General features: G+C 48.8%; 1 protein-coding gene across 1 annotated transcript in view; it reads right to left on the reverse strand.

The window, feature by feature from the left end:
- Nucleotides 1–2149: 2149 nt before the first annotated feature.
- Nucleotides 2150–20798, reverse strand: part of MYO1A (myosin IA) — a 359821-nt gene continuing 341172 nt past the window's right edge. The window contains exons 28-29 of the mRNA XM_086959948.1: nt 15194–15321; nt 2150–4433 (exon numbers count right to left, since the gene is read on the reverse strand). Of these exons, the coding sequence (XP_086816074.1) occupies nt 4310–4433; nt 15194–15321 (252 nt within the window). The 3' untranslated portion in view covers nt 2150–4309. The remainder of the gene's footprint in view (nt 4434–15193; nt 15322–20798) is intronic.

Genomic DNA, 20798 nt, shown 5'->3' on the forward strand with positions numbered 1-20798 from the left:
GAATCAAAAAGCATAAAGCATCCACTAGAATTCTGGACTTGGGTTTCATTGTGGCCAAACGCCTAATTGCAAGCCGGTGGACGGCAGAGGAGCCCACGCCGATAAAGCTTGGTTTTTATACATGCTGAATTGAGTGAAAGCAGAGGCGGTTTCCTTAGTGTGGAAGGATTCGTTGGGGCTGCGTAAATTTCCCATTTCTGCTGTGTGGAATGTAATGCTGTGTACGCTGCAGGGGCTGTTGATTCCGGACTACCCTTTGGATGTTCCTACGCCGGACTAATAGTGTGTCCAGCATTTGTAGACTTCGACCCGAGCTGTAATTTGATTTGTTGACAGCATCCGTTACACCCCACACTGTAAGTCAGGGCGAGCACCTCTATGATAGTTGACAGGGTTCTGTCTCATAACGGTTGGGAACTGTGACTCCTTCCCTGCCTTGATGTGGCGTATGTATCCCTTTCTATCCTCCTTTCTTATTAGTGTTCTTGCGTTTAGTGTTTTTTCATAAGATGGTTTGATCATATACACAGACTGATGTGATATGGCGGCACAAAGCCATAAGAGCCCTACATATGTATGTAAACATGATTATATAGTTGACTTCTATTGTACCACAACAAGACTAACAAGTGTTGTTGACGAAGGGAGGAGGCCCTGTGATGGCTGGGATGTGCCACCTGTTGTTACCTGTTACACCTACTGATACTGAATAAACAGTGCCATTGAGCTGCTGCTTTGTAAGTTGGTTCTTGACTACTTATCTACTGGCGTTGGTGGATAATTTTTATGATGCAATACTGTCTCTTTTCTTGTTTTTGTATAAAACTCTAATAAACAGATCAAACAAAAAAACAAACTCATCAGAAGATGCCATATGATAAGGAACTCAGCGGCCATACTGATTCTCTGCCTACCCAAACGGACCCACATCCCCCCACACCTTAAGAACCTCCACTGTCTCCCTGTCCAGAACAGATGACAATTCAAGATATTGACACTCGCTTACAAAGCCCTCCATGGACCAGGAGCAGCATACATGAACCACGCCTGAACTTTCACCAACCATCCAGAATCCTTTGCTCTGCATCCTTCGCACATGCACAGATGCCGCACATCCGCTGTAGCCACAGCGAAGGCCGTTCCTTCTCCCATCTTGCAGCCAAGTTCTAGAAAGGCCTTCCCATCCACCTCCCAACATCACCCTCGCCGGCAGACTTCAGGAAGAGACTCAAGACCTGGCTTTTAGACTGAGTCCAGCAACTGGATACCCTCACGGGTGATAAGCTGCGCTTTACAAATATTGGTAGACTGATTGTTTGAAGTAAATCAATAGTAGTACAGCTTTCGCATTTACAAATCTTGAGAAAGAAATTTGGCCTATTATTCTTATCACAAGGGTTAATATCCTTCAAAGTAACTCTGCAAATATCGATTCTCACCAGATGAGTTTTTAACGCTATGGGGCAGATTTACCAGCCCCTTGCACACTGGTGGCGCAGCCTGCTGATTGATATTTACAAGTACAGGTGAAGTCACCCTGCGTGACTTAACCTTTGCTTGTAAATATCGCCCCTGTTCATGCAACACTTTGCGTGTTAGGGGTGTGACATGGGTGTTGCTGTGGGTGTTCCAACGCAACACCAATGTCCACTGATGCGTATCCAGATTTATGAGAAGTCGTAAATCTGGAAATGCTTCAGAATGCTATGCCACCCTAGAGGCCAACGAGGAGAAATGTTTTCATTTCTCCTCGTTTATTTCCTCTTTCAATGTGTCCTGCATTCTACAGCACACATTGGAAGAGGAAATCACCTCAATTGATTGTTTTGTGCAGGAAGGGGCACCTTCCTGCACAAAACAATCTCCCACGACACAGGCATCCTTGCACCATGGTGCAAAGGCGCCGGGGCATGGCAGCAGTTTGTGCGCTAACGCAGGGGGAAGTACAGAAATGCTACATATTGTTGTAAATATGTCATGTCGCATCCCTGTGCTTCGAAACTAACGCAGCGCTGCGCAGCCAAAAGTCTTGCGGCACCGCGCTGCGTTCGTTTTTTGTAGCTCTGCCCCTGTGTGTTTTTGCAACAGATCACCGGCAAAGGCAACATTCAAATAGGAATCCAAAGCAATTCATAATGAAAAAGGAAGCTTTGATCATATGCATTTTATTTTTTTCAATTGTCCTCATGAGCCCATGTCTAGTAAAAAATACAAACATTTTTCAACAAAACGAACACACATAGACGCACCAGACTAGGCACTGGCGGCGTTCCTGGGCGATGACACAGTCTCCACCGATTTTACGAACATCATTAGTACAGACTGGGGCCACAGCAGGCATTTGTTTGGCAGGATGTAGAAAAATCCTTCCCAACCCCATCATGAAATCTTCAGCCATATGTGTTGCAGCTCGAAGGGCTATCATTCAGCTGTAATCTGGATATAGGTTTACAACGATTCTCTCCCATCTTGGGGGGGGGGGGGGGATAAACAAGAGAGGCCATCAAAGAGAGGGCAAGGATATGTGCCAGACACACCTTCTTCTAAGCAAAGAAGATGAATGAATACAAAAGGGACACGCCCCTGGAATGGAGCGTGAGGTATACAATATGATCATCCTGAACATAATGGGCATACAGAAGGATACCCCCCTCCCAAGCATTGTGAGGGATATACCGAGGGATATCATCCTTAGCACGGACAATGGATAAAGTGACTTAACGCTTCCTGAGACAATGGAATCATTTACCAAGGTGGACATTCTGGGCAATGGTAGAGGATATGAAGTGGACACTGTCCTAAGCAGGGGGGGGCTTACACCAGTGACCCCTTCCCAGCGCTTAATTAGAGCAGGTGGTTTCCGGTGCTAAGCACCAGCACTTAATCATCAACTCCGGTGCTATAGTTTCATGAGCACAAGTTAAGAACACACTCATTTTTGGTAGACACAGGAGATTGAGTGACTGGGGATGTAGAGCCAATGATGAAACTCCAACCTGATTCCCAAGCTATGAGGTTGGCAACCCTGGCCATTACACCATATCCTCTCCCGATTAATGGTTAGTAGTTGGTTCTGCTTTAGGCGGCGCTAACAGGAGCAATGGGCTGGTGAAAGCTGCCTACTGACGGGGCCCAAAGACATATTTTTTAGTTTTACAGAATAACCGCTGCCCCATCTGAGCAAAAGTGGAAGGAATGACAATGCAGCCCTTTTAAACAGAGCTGGGACAAGTATCAGAAAGATTCTCCTGAGCAGTGATGAGGGAGTACTGGTGAGGTCCTCCAGATGAGGGGTGGGAGAAGCGCCAGGGAGACTGTCCACGGTTCAGAGGGAGTAGTCAAGATACCAGGCTCCTCCTGGTATCTCTTGTAGACCGGAGATGAAATTACCAAGGAGACCTACTCAGGAGATGAGTTACTTGCCAGGGACTTTCCATCCTCAGTAAGGAGATAAACCAGTTAGACTTTCCTGAGCGGGGAGGCCTATACCAGGAAGCCTTTCCAGTAGCAGGGGTGATATAACCGGGATGCCATTCAGCAGAGGAAGCGGTGAAGGTTAAAGCATAGACTCTCTTATTGTACGACTGACTTAAGGAAGTCAGTGAGTGGGACATATTATTCAATCATCCAGAGAACAAAAGAAGGGGCAGAAAGAGAGCAGTTGAGTTCATGTGTCACACATGGTGAGCTTGAGAGGGGATAGGAAAAGGAGTGACATATTTGAACATGTGAGCATGACAGAAGAAGGAGTCTGATGACTCAGAAACATTGTGTGACATGGGCCAAGAGTGCAATCGTGCATAGAGTTATTAACGAACACGGACGCTCACTTAAAAAAGATTTTAATGTCCATGTGGATGGAAATACTGCTCTTGTGTTCAGAACCGTTGGCATGCTAAGCTTCTTCCCTGTGCTGGCATAACCCACAAAGAGCTAAGCGAAGCTCTGTTGGGAATACAACTTATGATTTATTAAAAAAGGTGTTTGTTTGTAGGAGAGAATTGGGGGGGGCACGGAGGGTGGACCAGCAATCACGTCCTGGACCACCGGTCAATATCAGAATTTTTTGTGTGTTCTCAGTTTTGAGTGATAGAGTGCTAGCTGTGAGGGGCGTGGTTTTTGAGACACGTAGCCTGTCCTGGAACTGGCCTGGGCCAGATGGGGTTGTAGGACATCTTAAACATCCAGGAGGCCCAGCGCCAGCCACAAGGCGTGTGGCCGTGTTGAGGTTTTGTGAGGCAGGCGTTGAGACGGTGCTTGGAAAGAGGCTCCACCCTTGACACGCGCATCCTGTGATCCCCCGTGGCATTCACTGTATGAGGACATCCATCTTGCCGCTACCCTTGCGCTTGCAGACAGGGAGGCTGCCATTTTGCTGGCCGGAGGCTGTGATCTTCACCGCTACCTGGTCTTGCTTGAATTTCACTGAGAACCTGGAGAGAGAGAGAGAGAAACAAAAAAACTTGAGGAGGAACAACAAACTTTACATTTTACAGTTTGTGCAGTGATGCTCTGTTACTTATATTTGCATGCAATATTCATGAAATGAATGCATTTTAGGTTATTTGCTTATTAAGTTCTGAAAGCAAAACGACTCATGTTTTGCAGCTCACTCAGCAACACACGTCTCTAATAGTCTACTCACACTTCTCTTTCTCTCTGTCTCACTCTCCTCTAGACGCCCCCTCTTTCTCTTGTAATTTCTTTGTCACTCCCTCTGTTTCTAACTCAATATGAAAGTTCCTCGTCTTGCCCTGTGGGCATCCAGCCCTTGGCCAACCCCTGAGGAGTCTGCAGATGGAACTGGAACAGGGCCAAATCTTCCACACAAATTAGCTCGCATCAGTTCTGGCTTTTCTGCAGTGTGACAGTTCTCCACACACTTAACGCCTCTCCCTTCATCACCACCCACAGGAACACCAAAAGATTTTTGATTCATTTGGCATAGTGGCATTATGCCACTATGCTACTGGGCATACGATGAACAGTGTAGCACACCTCTGCTAGCGGGGGCCCAGGAAACCACCTTGTATGGCTTTGTCCTAGAACTGATCGTGCCAGCTCTTTCACTACAAGTCACACACATCCTCCACCTTGTCTTGGGACCACCCTCTCCTGATGGGACAGTCCTTTTACTTCATCTCCCACTCTAAAATGACCATTTGAGAAGTCACCTTTTCAGACCCAGGGGGCCACAAGGCCCCGGGGGGATGCAAAGGGCGGACATGGGCTTCTGGGCCCAAACTGTGGTGGTTGAGATTGTTTGTCACTGGTGTCCTACAGTCTTGTCATACTAAAGCCCTAGAAACTGAGCCAAGTACAAACCTATTCTCACGGCTCTCCGGGTGGGGAGGGTGAGCAGTCCAATTTGTTCAGGAGGCTAGTATGTTATGTTATACTGTTATGTTATACTAGATTTATAAAGCGCACAGCTACTCAAAGTATCCTGGCGCTGCTACCAAGAAAACCCACCACAGAACCAAGCTGAAGAATCAGAAACATCAGGAGGAAAGTGCCTCAAAACAGCAGCGTTTTTAATTTCTTCTTGAAAGCTGCCGGGTCTGAGACCATCCTGAGGGCGAGACGGAGTTCATTCCAGGCTAAGCCAGCTTTGCGGGTGAAGGATCAGCCGCCCAGCCGGTGACGTTTGAACCGGGGGTTCTGTATAAGGAGTTGGTCAGACGACCGCAGTTGCGTGGAAGGAGTATAGAAGGCAAAGCGCTTCTGGAGGTAGAGTGGGCCCAGCCCATACAGAGCCCGTTGGACAATAGATTACATTTTGAATTTGAGACGAGACTCGACTGGGAGCCAGTGTAGGTGGTGGAGATGAAACCGCACACTCTGTCTGGGAGAAACTCCCAGTAGGAGTCTCGCTACCGCGTTTTGGACTACCTGCATCTTCCTGGAAAGATACCCCGGACATCCCACCAGGAGAGCATTAGCATAGTCGAGTCAGGAAAGGATGAGCGCCCGAACAACCGTTTCTTTGGCACCGACTGGCAGGAGAGGGAGACATTTTTGCAGCGTTTTCAGGGTGCCAAAGCAAGTCCCTGTGAGTTTCTTAATGTGAGTTGCGAAATTAAGGTTCTAGTCAAACCAGACCCCCAGATTTTTTGCAAGACCCTTGACTGACTGGGGGGGCGGAAAGTCAGATGGCCAGAGGGTGACTCTAAAATCCGCAGGAAACAAGCCAAACAAGAGCACCTCCGATTTCTCTTCGTTGCACTTAAGCTGTGCATTAGACAACCAGCGAAACACTAAGGAGAGACACCGCTGCGCAATGCTGACCGAGTCCTCTCCCCTTTTCCAGGTGAACAGTAACTGCGTGTCATCCGCATATGCCATCATCTTAGCCCCCAATGACTCTGCCAGATAAACCAGGGGAGTCACGTAGATGTTGAACAAAAGGGGGCTAAGAGAGGAACCCTGCGGGATGCCAGTGGAAAGAGGAGTCGGCGCCGAGGCGCACAGGGGCAACCAGACCTGTCCTCCAGAAAGGATCTGAGCCAACTCCAAGCAGTACCAGCAATGCCGATGGCTGTGAGCCGCTCGAGAAGGAGAGAGTGGGGAACCGTGTTGAATGCCGCCGAGAGATCCAGCATCACCAGGGCTGCTCTCCCGCCGGCATCCAGACAGTCACGGATTGCTTCCACCACCTCCAACAATGCAAGCTCCGTGTTATAGGAGGCACGGAACCCTGATTGCGCCGGATGCAACAAACCCGCCCTCTCCACATAGTTGGTAAGCTGCGAGGTGACTGCCTTTTCGCAGACCGTAGCCAAACTGGGCAGGAGAGAAATAGGTCGATAATTGGCGGGAAGCGCCGGATTGAGGGTAGGCTTCTTGAGCAGGGGGAGTAACAGCGCCTGCTTCCATGAGAGCGGGACACACGCCTCACGAAGTGACTGGTTAATCAGGAGATTGACTTCCGGGTTGATCGCGTCGGCCATTTCGGCCAGCAACCTGGCTGCGCAGGGGTCCTTCGGGGAGCCTGATTTCAGTGCTCCAAGGATTCTGCGAGAGACCAAGGGGTCTATAGGATTAAACGCCAAGAGGGAAAAACCTGTATCCCTCTCCGGACCACTCAACCGAGTAGTCAGGGTCGGCATAGAGTTTTTTGGAAAAGATTCTTGGATATCACTAATTTTCACCCTAAAATGTTTGGACAAGGTGTTGCACCAATTGTCCGAGGGGGGAACCGCCACCTCCTGGGCACGGGCCGTAACGAAACTCTGCACTATGGCAAAGATTTCTTTAGCATTTTTACTCGCCCGATCAATGCGGGTGGCAAAAAGCTTGCTTTTTGCCGCGGCAATGGCTAAGTAGTACATTTTCTGTTTGGCTTTGAGCGCCTGTTTGGCGATAGGACAGTAGCCACTGGACCGCCTTGCTCTCTCCAAAACGTTGCAGGCGTGCTTAAGAGCCTTCAGCTCCGTGGTAAACCAAGGCTTGGAGAGGGTCTCTCTTCCCAGTTTGCAGGAACCCGGAGCCGAAAAGGCCGTAACTGCACCGCCAATCCAACTTGAAAATGTAGTGACATTGTCCTGAAGAGCGCCCAGAAGGGTAGGGCGTGAGGCCGCCAGATGGCCGCCAAGAAGAGCAGCATCTAACTTCCTGTGCGATGGCCCTTTAGCTAATAAGAGTTGGCGCGGAGCGAGCCACGAAAAAAATATCGGGAAGTGATCAGACCAGGTGATCGGGAGTGGCTTGCTGACTTGCAACAGGAAGTTGGAGCAGATAGGATTCAAAATGTGACCCCCCTTCTGAGTCGGATTCGTCATCCATTGGGAAAGCATTGCCAACTGGAGATTATCCATAAAGACAGCGGAATCGGTCGACTCCCTGGAGTCGAGATGTAGATTGAGATCCCCCAAGAGGAGATAGTTGGAAAACCTTAAGACTCTATCCGCAATGGCGCCTCCACATGCGTCCAAAAATGCGCCCGCTGAGCCCGGTGGGTGGTATATTAAGGAGCCACCCAATGTGAAATGGGGGGACAATTGGAGGTTAAAGTCCAAGGCCTCACAACCATCCCAAATGGTGGGGGGATCCCACTGAAGAACCCAGTGCTCTCTATACATGATGGCCAGCCCCCCCCCCTCTCCCAATTGGGCGGTCAGTCCAATGGATTTTGTACCCAGAGGGGGTGGCCAGAGCGACGATGGGATTAGAGAATGCGTCCAGCCAGGTCTCCATGATAAATAGGAGGTCTAGTTCATTATCCAGCACCAGATCGGCAATGTCAGCATGATGTCGCCTCAGAGATCTAGAATTGATGAGGCAGGCTTTGAAACTGGCCTGAGGGAAGGGCTCGACACTCCACGCGGCCGGAGGGAGCTGAGTAGATGGTAAAAACCCACAGTGCAGACACGCCGAAACACTCTCAGGTCCTGCAGTGTTAAAATGATAGGAAGGGCAGCGCGGGACTCTTAAAGATCTTAGTGCAGTGCTGGAGTATTGAGTATTGAGTGAGCGAGCCAGTGTGATGAATGGAATGATATCCGACAGCATGGCTCGCCCTGAGCCCTGCCTTGGCGCTGACGGGCGCAGACGGGCTTGCCTTAGGTGCACCTTCGGCGCGCCCGCTGTGCGTATGGCACAGACACATTTAAATAGGGAGTGGCCAGTGCTGGGGAGAGGCGTGCAACAACTGGACCGCTGACCGCGCCAAGCGCGTGTCACATCCAAGATGGCCGCTACGCGGCAGAAAGTAATGACAGGAGTGCTGCGGAGCCGAGGCAAGATGGAGCAAGCCCCGAGCAATGCCGAGCACCGGAAGGTTAATTCGATATTTTAAAATACAATTATTGGCCCTCGGAATGAGGCAAAAAGAAAAATAACAATGCCAGGCAGTCCCCCCCCCAAATTACCTCAAGCACACCAAAATGAAAATAAGATGCGGTAAACAATTTTAAAAACAGCAGCACTAGCAAAGTGGGAGCTTTCAGTAGCGCAACAGCTCCGAATTTAGCAGCCAACCTACAGACACAGTAGCGCCCCTCTCCTTCCAACTATGGTTGAGGTTTTGTCTCTACAATTCCCAATGTTACGTGGACTTGGCAAGGTTTAGGCACAGCTCCAGATAATTCAAACCACTCTCACTCGCTAGCAGAGCAACTCGGTTCAATGTCTTTTTCAAGAGTTAGTTAAAAAAGTCTTATGTGGAACGGCAATCTTCCCTGCATGCATCAGTCTCTGTTCCTAAATGCAGGCTAAGCCCCACATTAATCTGCACTTCATCGCATTGCATTCGGCATTTACGTCTGGCATGGGGCACCCTCCCATTCTTGCAGCACTGGTCCTATCTTCCATGGGGCCACAGTTGCAGCTTTGTTTGGACCATCGTTCATGGACAGTATTCGCCAGGCAGGTCTGCACTGTCACACCACTCTTCCAATCGGAGGCTGGCTGAATCCCTGTGGTCGAACTTAGCAGTTGGGGCCTCCCAGGTTGGTTTCTTTGCTAAAATGTTTCTCTGACAGTTGCAGCCTTCAGGTGATTCCGGTTTCTGGCTTTGACAGCGATGCAGCTTTTGTTTTTCCTATCAGCAGCAGGGATACTGGTATCGCAAGTCTGCGATGGGCAGCCAGATGAAAAATAAATCTTTGTTCTGGTGCAGTTGTGATACAGTTCACTAGTAAACTGTGCAGAGTGACTGGGGGAACCCCTTTGCTATGTGGGTCACTCATGGATTTCTCTCTTTGTTTATCAGGTTTCCTCATGATCAATCTCTCCTCCTGCAGGGCTAGGCACATTTCTTCTCTCTCTCAACAGGCAGGAAGACAGGATTCTAGGCTCTTTAGACAGATCCTCAGGTAATGTATCCTCTGGGAGACTGCCAGACAGACAGGTGCCTGGTTACACAGAAGCTCTTTGAGGATTTGGGACTGAAACAAAGTGGGGTGGTTTGGATCCCACTTTTCTATACCTTTTCCAGACAAGGGATGTAGATCCATTGTATAAGATATCAGAAGTGGTTTGGGTTGGTTCTCTTTCAAATGTCATTTCTAGGCTGCGGACTGTGTGCAAAATGATATTTCTCACAACAGGTAGAACAAGCACTGGCGTTGCCAATAGGTTTCGCATTTGGAAAGTTGGAGCTATTGGTTTTGTAAATGACATTTTATATTTATATATTGTTATTGACAATGCCAATAACGATATATAAATATAAAATGTCATTTACAAAACCAATAGCTCCAACTTTCCAAATGCGAAACCTATTGGCAACACCAGTGCTTGTTTCATTTGGATGTTTGTAATCGCAGTGGGGAAAAAGGAAAAAAAAAAGGAATGGAGCCGAGGAGAGGACAAGCAAGGTGACCGGCAGCGGGAAGGGGCAGGAGGAGTGGGGGGCAGGGGGTAGGGAAGGAGACGGTAACATCCCATGACGGTTGAAGAGGCACGGGAAAGCAACCACAGGGGCGCAGGAGGGGACAAGCGACAGCGGAAAGAGGGTGATTGGGGTACAGGAAGGTGCTGGATTCTAAGCATTAAAACGTTGGTGGGAGAGATGGGGCTTGCAGCCATGGGGGCGCAGGGGATACCAAGAACCAGTGGGAACAGAGTGACTGGAGGACGAAACAAGAAAAAAATGCAGTGGGGAGAGCAATTTCAAACACATGCAAGCGCTATGGCTGAAGCAGCAGGCGGGGGAGGGAATGGGAGGAGGGAAGAACAAATAGTATCTCAATCACGTGGGGAGCAGCGGACGGTCACGGATTAAGTTGAATAAATCAGTGCTTGGTCCCTGCTGCATCGGAAGTGACGTTTCAGCTGCACTTATCAATGAAGGTGGCTGCAAAGAAGAGTGACGCAGAAGCAGACAAACATGGTTAAAGTGAACCGCATTGGCTTCGAAGCGCCAAATGGCCTCGCAATGCTGGCAAATGGCCGAAGGGAAGCCGGATGGGGGCGGGAGAGCCTGGTGGGGGGGGCGGGAATGCGAGCGAGGGGAGGAGAAGTGTGGCAGGCGGATTAGGGAGATGCGCGTGCTTGTGTGGTCACGTGACCCGCTTTTGTGGTCGCGTGACTCACATGCACTGTGAAAAAACCGCAGTGGTTTGACGAGTCGATGGAGCACTTGAATTCTCGCCTATTACATTCGCAAGCGAATGATAATAGGCGAAACCTAAAAAGGGCTAATTCCAAGCATGTGTACCTAAATGTTGAGCACATTTAATTGCCAGTTCTTTGCAACTGGATGACATCCTACCAAAAGCAGCTGAGACAGAAAAAACAGGAAGCTCTGTCTACGAACTTCCTCATACTACCCAACAGACTACACTCCCACCTTTCACCTCTACCATCCACCCAACGACAGTGCACAGGAAGAACTAAACAGCAATCCGTTGTCAATAATGGCTTTCAGACTGATTTTCTGGGCATGGGATGCGGGTCCATTTTTAAGCTTTCAATACTGGTTTGGGTTGGTATCCTTTCAAAACTATTCTTGCTGGCCGTACAGCATTTTGTAAAAAAGTGATGCCTCTGACAGCAGGTGGGAAAGATCCTGACTTCAAGCAGGAACATCTTAAACAAGAACACAATGGAATGAAAGATATTTGCATCGAGCCATAATCAGCTTTTCTGAAGCTGTAATCAGAGACAGACAAGAGGGTTGACCCTGCCTTGAAAAGTCCTTGCCTTGACCAACAGAAACTGCAGGACCACCTCCACCCATCTACAAAATCGGCTGCGCTCAGGAAGAACTAATCAGCAGTTTTTTGATAACACAGACCTCAGGAAAACCTGCCTCCATCCTCCACATTGCAGTTTTCGGGTCTCCACCCACCACCACTGGAATGCAGGGGTCTGGGGTACATATCTTCTTACTCCATCTAGTGCCATGACAAACCATAACAATCCAAAATGGATCCTACTGACCCGATACTCAAACTCAAACAACATACAGAGTCCTACCATCATACATGTGCTACACATGCACAGCACAATCACACTCACTTGTCATTCAAATGGGATGTCAGCGCTAGGTTCTAGGTTTTACATAGCAGCAAAAGGTTACAAGAGAACGGTCATGTAGACCCTGCTCTCCCCAACAAAGAGAAACGGTCTGGTCACACAACAAATTCACAAAACATGGTACCCTGCCATCCTGCTTTAAGTGATGTAAACAGGGCAGGGACAGCAGTGCACTGGATAGTATGAAGGCATGCTTGATGCACCGATCCAGTTCACAGGACAGGCCCTGGACCTAGCAATGTCAGGTACAGGCCTAGCTCTTTTTGCTCAAGCTAGGTTAGCATGAGACTAGGGTCAAAATAAAGGTCAGGGTAATAGTTTTACATGCAGTCATGCATTCATTGGAATGGGTACATGTATGTTTCATCATTTTCAGTTTTTCCACCTATGAAGTGCTTTTTTCAGAGATATAGTTAGGCAAACATAGACACTTTAGGGGATAGTGCAGCCCTCTCAGCAATTTTTCTAAGAGTACATGCTTAAGTAGAGTGCTGGTAAATAGATGTTTGTCAAAAGCAGAAACTGCTTAAAAATTAAGACACGAGGGCTGTCTCTTTCTTTCCAAGCTCTGTGGTAGTAATGATACGCATTCTTCTACTTTAAAAGCTTATATATGCTCTGGAACAGATTCTTGTGCTTAAAAATATTATCACCCAGACCATTAGAATTCAACAAAACCATTTATTGCAAACACTTGCATGTTTAGCTATAGGATAACCATGTGACATGAATTATATTTTATTGTATTATATTACAACATTTCTATTTCACTTACTACCCCTAGTGTGGGGCACTAAAGTGCTTGACTGCATGGGTAGCATCATACACCTTGTAGGGTGTGTGGTTGGAAGAATGTTGCCTCTGTTTTAATTCTCTGTGGAAAGTGTTTCCATGTATTGCAGACCCCAGAGGTGTGATTATCGTGTTATACGACTCATCTCTTAGCAGTGTGATGAACTAAGAGGTGTGAGATAGTGGTGTGCAGTTTATGATTTTCAGTAAGATGGGAGTTTTTAGCAGTCTGCTCATTCCTTTATGGTATTTCTTATGACCATAGCCCATTTAACTGGTAACTTCACTAGGTTGCCGATTCTGAGGTATCTGGTTTAAAGTTTATGATCCCTAGCAGGCATTTGCTGGAGGGAGAAATGGTGGAGTGATCTGCTGGGATGGACCTTGATAATATTATCCGGCATCAAATTGTCATTGTGATTTAAAAAGCAGACATAGCGTATAACTTTTTGGGATCTGCAGTGGTGCACTAAATTACAGCCCTCTGATCTCAGTTCAGTTGGTGATGGGCGGTTTAGTGCTGTGTAGTAGTACCCTACTGAGCAATGGCCAGAACCCACAGCAATTGTGTCTTATGTAAGTGTTCGACTGTCACACAGTATAAGGAAATTAATATGAAGCCTGTATGAACTACAGTCGAGCGCCCAACCACTGAGAGTTACGGCATTTGAGTTAGTGTGCGAAAGTGAGAAGGCATGTATAGGATGGAAAGAAAGTAGAGGGTCATTCGAAAGAAAAGGACAGGCAAGGTACGTTTTCCACTTAATACAGAGTAGGCTTTTTTGAGGTTGCTTACAGTCTGAGAAAGGAACTGTAAAAGTAAACTAACTTATTAGCATGCGAGACAGTGCTATAATAGGTACCTTTGGTGAGCATTAGAATCAGGCAAACAATCTGTCCCGAAAGGCTAAAGCTAGACCACTGCTTCAGCAAGAACAGCTGACCAGCTCAAGTGCTGGAAGCATAATGTAATGCCTGGCGACATATGCAGCGAAACTGTGAGAAGTTTAGGCAGCGCTCAAAGGCAGCAGTAACCTCATGATCAGAAGTAGGTGAGAATGTATACAGGGTAAATAATTAAAACATCGGAAAGGAGCTTCTGTAAATGCTGGAGTGGATGTCATCTGATGTTCACCCTTAAAGTTTGGTGCAGAGTATTAATTACAAAAGCAAAGCATTTTAGATGCCCCTGGTTGTGGAATTTGCAAAAAACACAGTTGATGGACAGAATGCAGAACAATGCAGAACAATGTCTTACATTCACCCCAGTACAAAGATCTGCGCCTAAATCCATCGGTTTGTTTTGCACTCCACACCACCCTAGGTCAGACAATGGCCATATGCAAATCAGCCTTGACCCTGTGCCTCATGGGAACAGTCCAGCCCGAACTACCAAGCCATGTCTTTCCTGGACCGGAATCAAGCATCCAAGGACCGGTTTCTGGCTATCAGCCTTCTTCAGCCTGGATAGCTTGACTCCAGTGATGTGGAGAGCCTGGGACTCACGTCTGAGCACACCCAGCCCACTCGGGGTGAAAATTGCAAAAAACACAGTTGGTGGGCAGAATGCAGAACAATGTCTTACATTCATCCCAGTACAAAGATCTGGGCCTAAATCCATCGTTTTTTTGCACTCCACACCACCCTAGGTCAGACAATGACCCCCTTTTGTACCCCTGGTTGTGGAATGTCACATGCTGGGAGTGAGGAAAGCTTTCCTAGTGCTTAATTTGTGGCATGGATGCAGTTGCTGGGTACCAGCATTCATTTCTTTGTTTTTTTTTTTTAATACAAATTAAGCACTTACGACAGTCTGCCACAAGTAACTCATGTCTCAGTGTAGGGCTTTTATTTACCAAGTGTATACATCCTGAGAGCCATAGGCTGAAGTCATTCCAATTGAACCCTTTAGGCTATGGTTATTTTACAGTAGGTTGTTAGAATAAGGCCCAGGGCTGAAACCATAAAGTCCTTAAGTAGTATCTCTTTGTACTCTGGAATTCTTCCAGACACTCGAGGGTAGTGGGTGGAAACTCTGGTAGAGGTGAAAACCTTGGAAAATATCCAACCTATGATGTCTGGTCTTTGTGACATGTTATGTCTGTCCACAACAGTTCCCTGGTGCTTCGACCCTTTAGGCGATCGCTAAAGATGTATATTTTTCTGAATAATGCCCTAAAATTAGGTCATTTACTAAACAGCCGATGTTTTAAGCCTCCCTCAGGGGCATGTACGAAAAGAAAATGGCCACCCAAATGTGATCTCACTTTTGTCCCCTCCAATCAGTATCCGAGTACCACTCCCTGCCCACACATCCGTAGAATAAACAGTCTCGCTCTGATACTGAATCCAACATTTTGAACTCTAGCTCTGCCACTGCCGCTCCCATACTTGGCATTCAAAGAGCATGCCGCCTTACTCATCGGTTATTTGGATGTTCAGCTTCTGCTTGGTGACTTCCAGCACTGTCTGGTGCAGTCTGGTCAGAACCTCGATCACGTGGTCACTGACGAGGATGAAGTCCCCTTTGGATCCTACAGATGACGTCTGGCGGAAATGAGGATGGGTGAACAGAAGAAGACAGTTACATCTCTTGGAATTCATTCTTTATCAATAAAAATATACTCTCAAGAAATGTGTGATGTAACATATTTTAAATTCCTCAGTTACACTTATTCCTATTTTTCTTCTCTCTCTATCCTTTATCCTACCATCAACTTATAACCAGCACAAGGGGAACCTGCCGAAATGTATACTATTAACTCTATACCTTGTAACCCCAGGATCGAGAAGCCCACATAACAACCTTTTGTTTTTGTTGTATGCATATAAAATCACAAAAAAAAGAGTAATCACAAAAATATATATATATATATTTTGCAAGTAGTAATAGGCTTCGCAAACATTTTGCAAATATCATGACCTTTTTATTGTTGTTATTTAAATGTTCGACGTTTTTTCATTCAAATTTATAGCAGCATTGACTATTTTACATGTATTTTTAATATTCAGAGACATCCTGGAATGAAAATCAATGACAGATAGTAGCAGTGTCCTCCCACTTGCGCTAAAACCCCAAGCGCTCTCTTTCATACGCATCCACAAATAACCGTGACTGCGTTACACACAGACACATCAGGTGTCACAGCAGATTGAATTTTCTCCTACCAATATCTAATTTCCCAGTGCAGAGCATGAAATCCACAGTCACTGTGGAGTTTCCCAAATCACCAATGGTGAGCACCCATAACCGCATTGTAGTGCACTTCAAACCCTCAGGATATTTGCAAGATAACTTTTTTCCCGTTCAAAAAGGGGTGTGGGAGATTTCAGATAAATATTGGATAGCTAAATCAAATATCTTTGCACTGAACTAATTCTCCCTTGTTAGTTAATACATTTCCTGATGATAATTTGACAATACATGCTCCTAAAATAATATATATACAAGTTCATATCTATTTTTCACAAGTTTATTTTAGAGCAGTGCATTCATTCAAACTAAATTTTAGAACATTCACTCCACCCCCTGATGCTTCAAGGTGTTTAATACATAAAACAAGAGGCTCAAAGCACCGGTCCACCTTGGTTAGATTCTTTTTGTGTGTGGTGCCTTAATTGTTCTTCCGCCATGTCCAACTTAGACAGTAAAAAAATACCCAAGTAGGGGCTTAGAGTAGACAATTAACTACTTTTTTAGTAGCCCCACCAATCTAAACCTTGCAGATCACGTTTTGGCCTTAATTTTATTCTGAAAATAGTCTACAAATGTGCACCATATTTCAAATGTGTTTTTTCAGGAACACACATATAACTTTTCAAATGCTGATACACTCCATCCAATTGTTCCAATCTGATACTTGCATAAGCATCTCAAAATACACTACAGCTCTATGAAAGTCAGCTTACCACCATTTTGAGACACATAAATCAGCCCCAGTAGCCTGGAGTTAAACAACAAATTGAAATTGAACAGATGAACAACATAAATTCAGTAGTGCTGGATCCATGACATATCTCCAAGATAACCACAGACTATACTATTGAATCTCATTAGTATTTCTAAGTATTCTGTCTCAGCTTTGGAGAAATAGGATGGATTTGAAATCTCTTCTAGAGAGAGGTTGCTGGTATATCTTGGAACAAAGAGTAAGTTTATCTCCGGAAAAGCAAAGTATTTGATTTTCTGGTCATTTGGATCTTTTTTATTTCACTGTGTACAAATGGAACTTTGTGATCATGTCTTTTTGACTGACCTCTTCTCTCAACAGATGGACAAACTTAGGGGGGTGTGGCTACGGCCAGGATGGAGGAAGACGTGTCCGAGTAGAGCTCCGACAGAGGCCCCCCCAAACAGGCCCTGAACTCCACATATGGACACCCATAGTGCCTCTAGCCAAGCGAAACCTTAGCGTAGACACAGCCTGGACCCCTCCACTGCTGTCATCACCCGGTCCGTGGCCTGCTCCACGGACTCAGCTGAGGCAGACCGCCCAGTACTGGATCTGAATAGCTGGCATGCACTAGGCAAGCCCGTGGATTGGCTCCGCCTATAAGGCCGCAAAAAGATGGCTTAGCGGCGTCGACTGGGGTAAAACACTGACTGTGGCTGCTCGCCCTGCTGCCGCCTGGCTTAACCCTTGCTGGCGGGAGGCGGGGTGCGATCGGAGCCCCTCGCTGCATCGCCTACCTGCCCTGGTTCCATGGGCTTTCTAGGTTGCCCGTTGGCTGCTGGATAGTGAGGGAGTGGACGGTGGGCAGTGGCGCCGCCTGGACTGCTGGCTGGGCTGCTGCCCCGTGGCGCGGTCGCGATCTGTGGGCTCCCACCGGATGGCGACACTGAAGGCTGCTCGCACCATCGCCGAGGATAGTCGCGCGGGCGATGGACCGGGGCCCCTGCTGGGCCGCCCACGTACTTGAGCTGTACGACACCTTCTACATCGGCTGCCGGCCACTGCGATAGGTGAGACGGGGTGGCAGACGCCACAGCTGTTTGGATCGCCGATTTGCCCCTGCATCTTCATAGTGGCGAAAGTGTCCCCTAGCATAGAGGGGAGCTGTAGTTGGCCTCCCTGCCGCCGTTCTGAGTGCTGCAAGCCACAGTGAGGTGGACCTGCATGTAAGAAGCTGCAGTCATCACAACTACCCTCATGCCATCGCTTTAAGCCACGCCCCCTCCTCCTCCACCTCATTACCATGCTCACAACTCGACAGCGCAGCGGTCGAGCGCAGCGGGCACACCTTCAGCACGCCGAAGACACGCCAAAGACTAGCCCGTCCGGGCCCAGACGGGCTTAGGGCATACCACTCTGTTTAACTCTTCTAGCCCTCGGACCCCCTGTTGGACAGGCCACATGAAGGGCTTGCTCCCTCCCCGCACGACCAGGCCCGAGCCCGGCTCCTCAGGTGTTACACGCAACCACTACCCGTTTCCTGTCTCCTATGGGACCCCTGCCCCTGAACATCTCCACCTCATGGGCCCGATCCCCTACCGGCCCTCTCGCCCGGCCTGGGCGCCATCTTGGACACAGCACCACGAGGTCGCGTGGCCTCCGATCGACCCTAACCCTGGGCCTGGCCAGGCCCCGACATCCCGGCACCACCATCCACCCAGGAGGTGAGCGGACTACTTGGCAGGTCAATGGGAGAGAGAGGCGTCGATGGCTCTCCCCCGCCAAGTGCCGATCGCCCCCAGCTCCCCCAGGCGCTGGCTCCACCCCCCTGCTGGGTGTCTGGACTCCCTCATCCCGGACCTCCTGACCTCCAAGTGCGAGGGTCCGGACATCAAAGGGCGCCAGACCTATAACTGGGGCAGCTCCAGAGCAGGAAGGCAGTTGTATCCTGGAGTCAAGAGACGCAGTGAAGAACTCATCCTTGACGGACTACTGGCGCTGCCGTAGCCCTGCCTTGCGAACTATCGTCCTGCCTGCTGGCGCTGCCGCAACCTTCTGAAACCTTCATCGTCGTCGGGACCTGCTGGCGTGGCCGCGGACCGTTTGTAACCTCCACCTCCATCGGGACCTGCTGGCTCCGCCGCGGCCCGATCATCTAGAACGCCGAGCTCGAGGATTGTGAGCTATTTCATCTACCACCATATCCACCAGATTGGTAACGAGACTGTCCCGCTACCCCCTTTCCCAACCAAGAAACTAAACTAGAGGGGACCCCGGAGTCCAGACCTCCTTGTACCATTCCACCGTACTTAAAGAATTGCTTATAAAGTAACGTTGAACCTTATCCTGGTGTGGTGTACGTCTGTGGGGGGGAAGTTACTTGTCTGTACGATCGCTGGAGACGGCTCTCCCCGGAGACCTCTCCCTCTCTCCTCGGCCGACCCTCCCGGTCCGTCTAACATTGGTGGCCAGCGGCGCGATCCGAATCACCGCATAATCGTACAGAGAGTAGCTCACCCCACGACGAAATCACAATGACAACCAAAGAAAGCGGATCCACCGAGAAATTCCAGATAGAGAAATTGGAAGAATACAGCCATCGTGAGTTGAAACAATTCTGCATTGAACTAGGTATCGCTACCACCGGTCTAAGTACTAAAGACGATTTCAAGCACGCCATTGAGTCTTGGGCAGAAACGGGGGCCGTCAGACCCCCGGACCAAAATGTCGCAGCAGCAGAAAAAGACACCACGGCTCCCGAGGAGCGAAGAACGGGTCTCTCGCAAGACGAGATCCAAGAACGAGAAAGAACCCGACTACATGAACTAGAAATGGCCCGGCTCAAAATGGATGGCGAGCTCAAGTTAGCCGAACAAAAACTGAACCTGGAACATCTACGGCTCCGAGAAGAACGGGAAGAGAAACAGAGACAAAGAGAGCTCGAGGAGAAGAGACTGGCGTATGAACATGAGCGCAAACTAGCTGAGATAGACTTACGCAAGCAGACCAAAGAATTAGGGGTGCCCGAGCAACCGCGCACCCCAGGGGCAACAGAAAAAAAGGTACACATCCCCAAGGATGTCGTTCGAGAATATTTCCGAGAGGACGACATACAGCAATGGTTCAAGGCCTACGAGATCGCTATGACCTCCCACCGGATCGATCGAAGCGATTGGGGAGCCGGTCTATGGGGGAGGTTCCTCAATGAGGGCCGCGATGCCCTGCTACAGCTCCCAGACCATCTGATGACCTCCTATGACCACATGAAAGCTGCCCTCCTCACCCGCTATGGGCTCACACCCGAAATGTACCGCCAGAGGTTCCGAGACTGCACCCGGATCCCGGGTACGACTTGGGTGGAATACGTGAACTATTTCAGCCGGGCCTTCGAGGGTTGGATCAAGGGAAGCAACGTAACGACTTACGAACAACTCTTCAATCTCATGGTATGGGAACATCTATCAAACAACTGCTTCGTCGAGCTCAGGCAACACCTCCTCGACAGTAAATTGACTGATCCACGGCAGCTCGCCGCCGAGGCTGACCGGTGGGAAATCACCCGAGTGGGCCGAAATGGGTCCTATGAACAGAACCGGAACCACCACGGTCAGCACCGTCCCCGAGGAGGAGGAGGGGGCCAAGGACGAGGAAGAGACAACGCTCCGGCCGCCCCCGCTACCAGCAACCCACCCCCGGCCAACCGGGGCAACACCCCGGCGCGGCCGGGCTACAGAGCCAATGTCACGTGTCACAGATGCCAGCGAGTCGGCCACTACGCAAACGACCCAAATTGTCCACAGAGCCAGACTCCGAGACCCCGCCAGATGGCTGCCGCCGCCCTGGGGGAAGAACAAATCTCCGAGGAACATGAAGAATGTGAGCAAGAACACCAAGAATGGGAGCCAGCCGCCATGGTTCTAGCATGCCTAGGGGGAAGAGACATGGTCCCGCGGGTCCCCCTACCCGCCAACACCCGGAAGTACAGTCAATGGGTGAACATTAATGGACGCCGGGCTGAAGCCCTACGTGACACCGGGGCCAGTGTAACCGCCGTCCGCTGTCACCTGGTGACCCCAGAACAGATCCTGCCGAACATCCTCTGCCCTGTCCGTTCAGCCGACAATTCGGAGA

The sequence above is a fragment of the Lissotriton vulgaris genome, chromosome 1_1, assembly GCF_964263255.1.
Source record: "Lissotriton vulgaris chromosome 1_1, aLisVul1.2, whole genome shotgun sequence".
NCBI classification, from domain to species: domain Eukaryota; kingdom Metazoa; phylum Chordata; class Amphibia; order Caudata; family Salamandridae; genus Lissotriton; species Lissotriton vulgaris.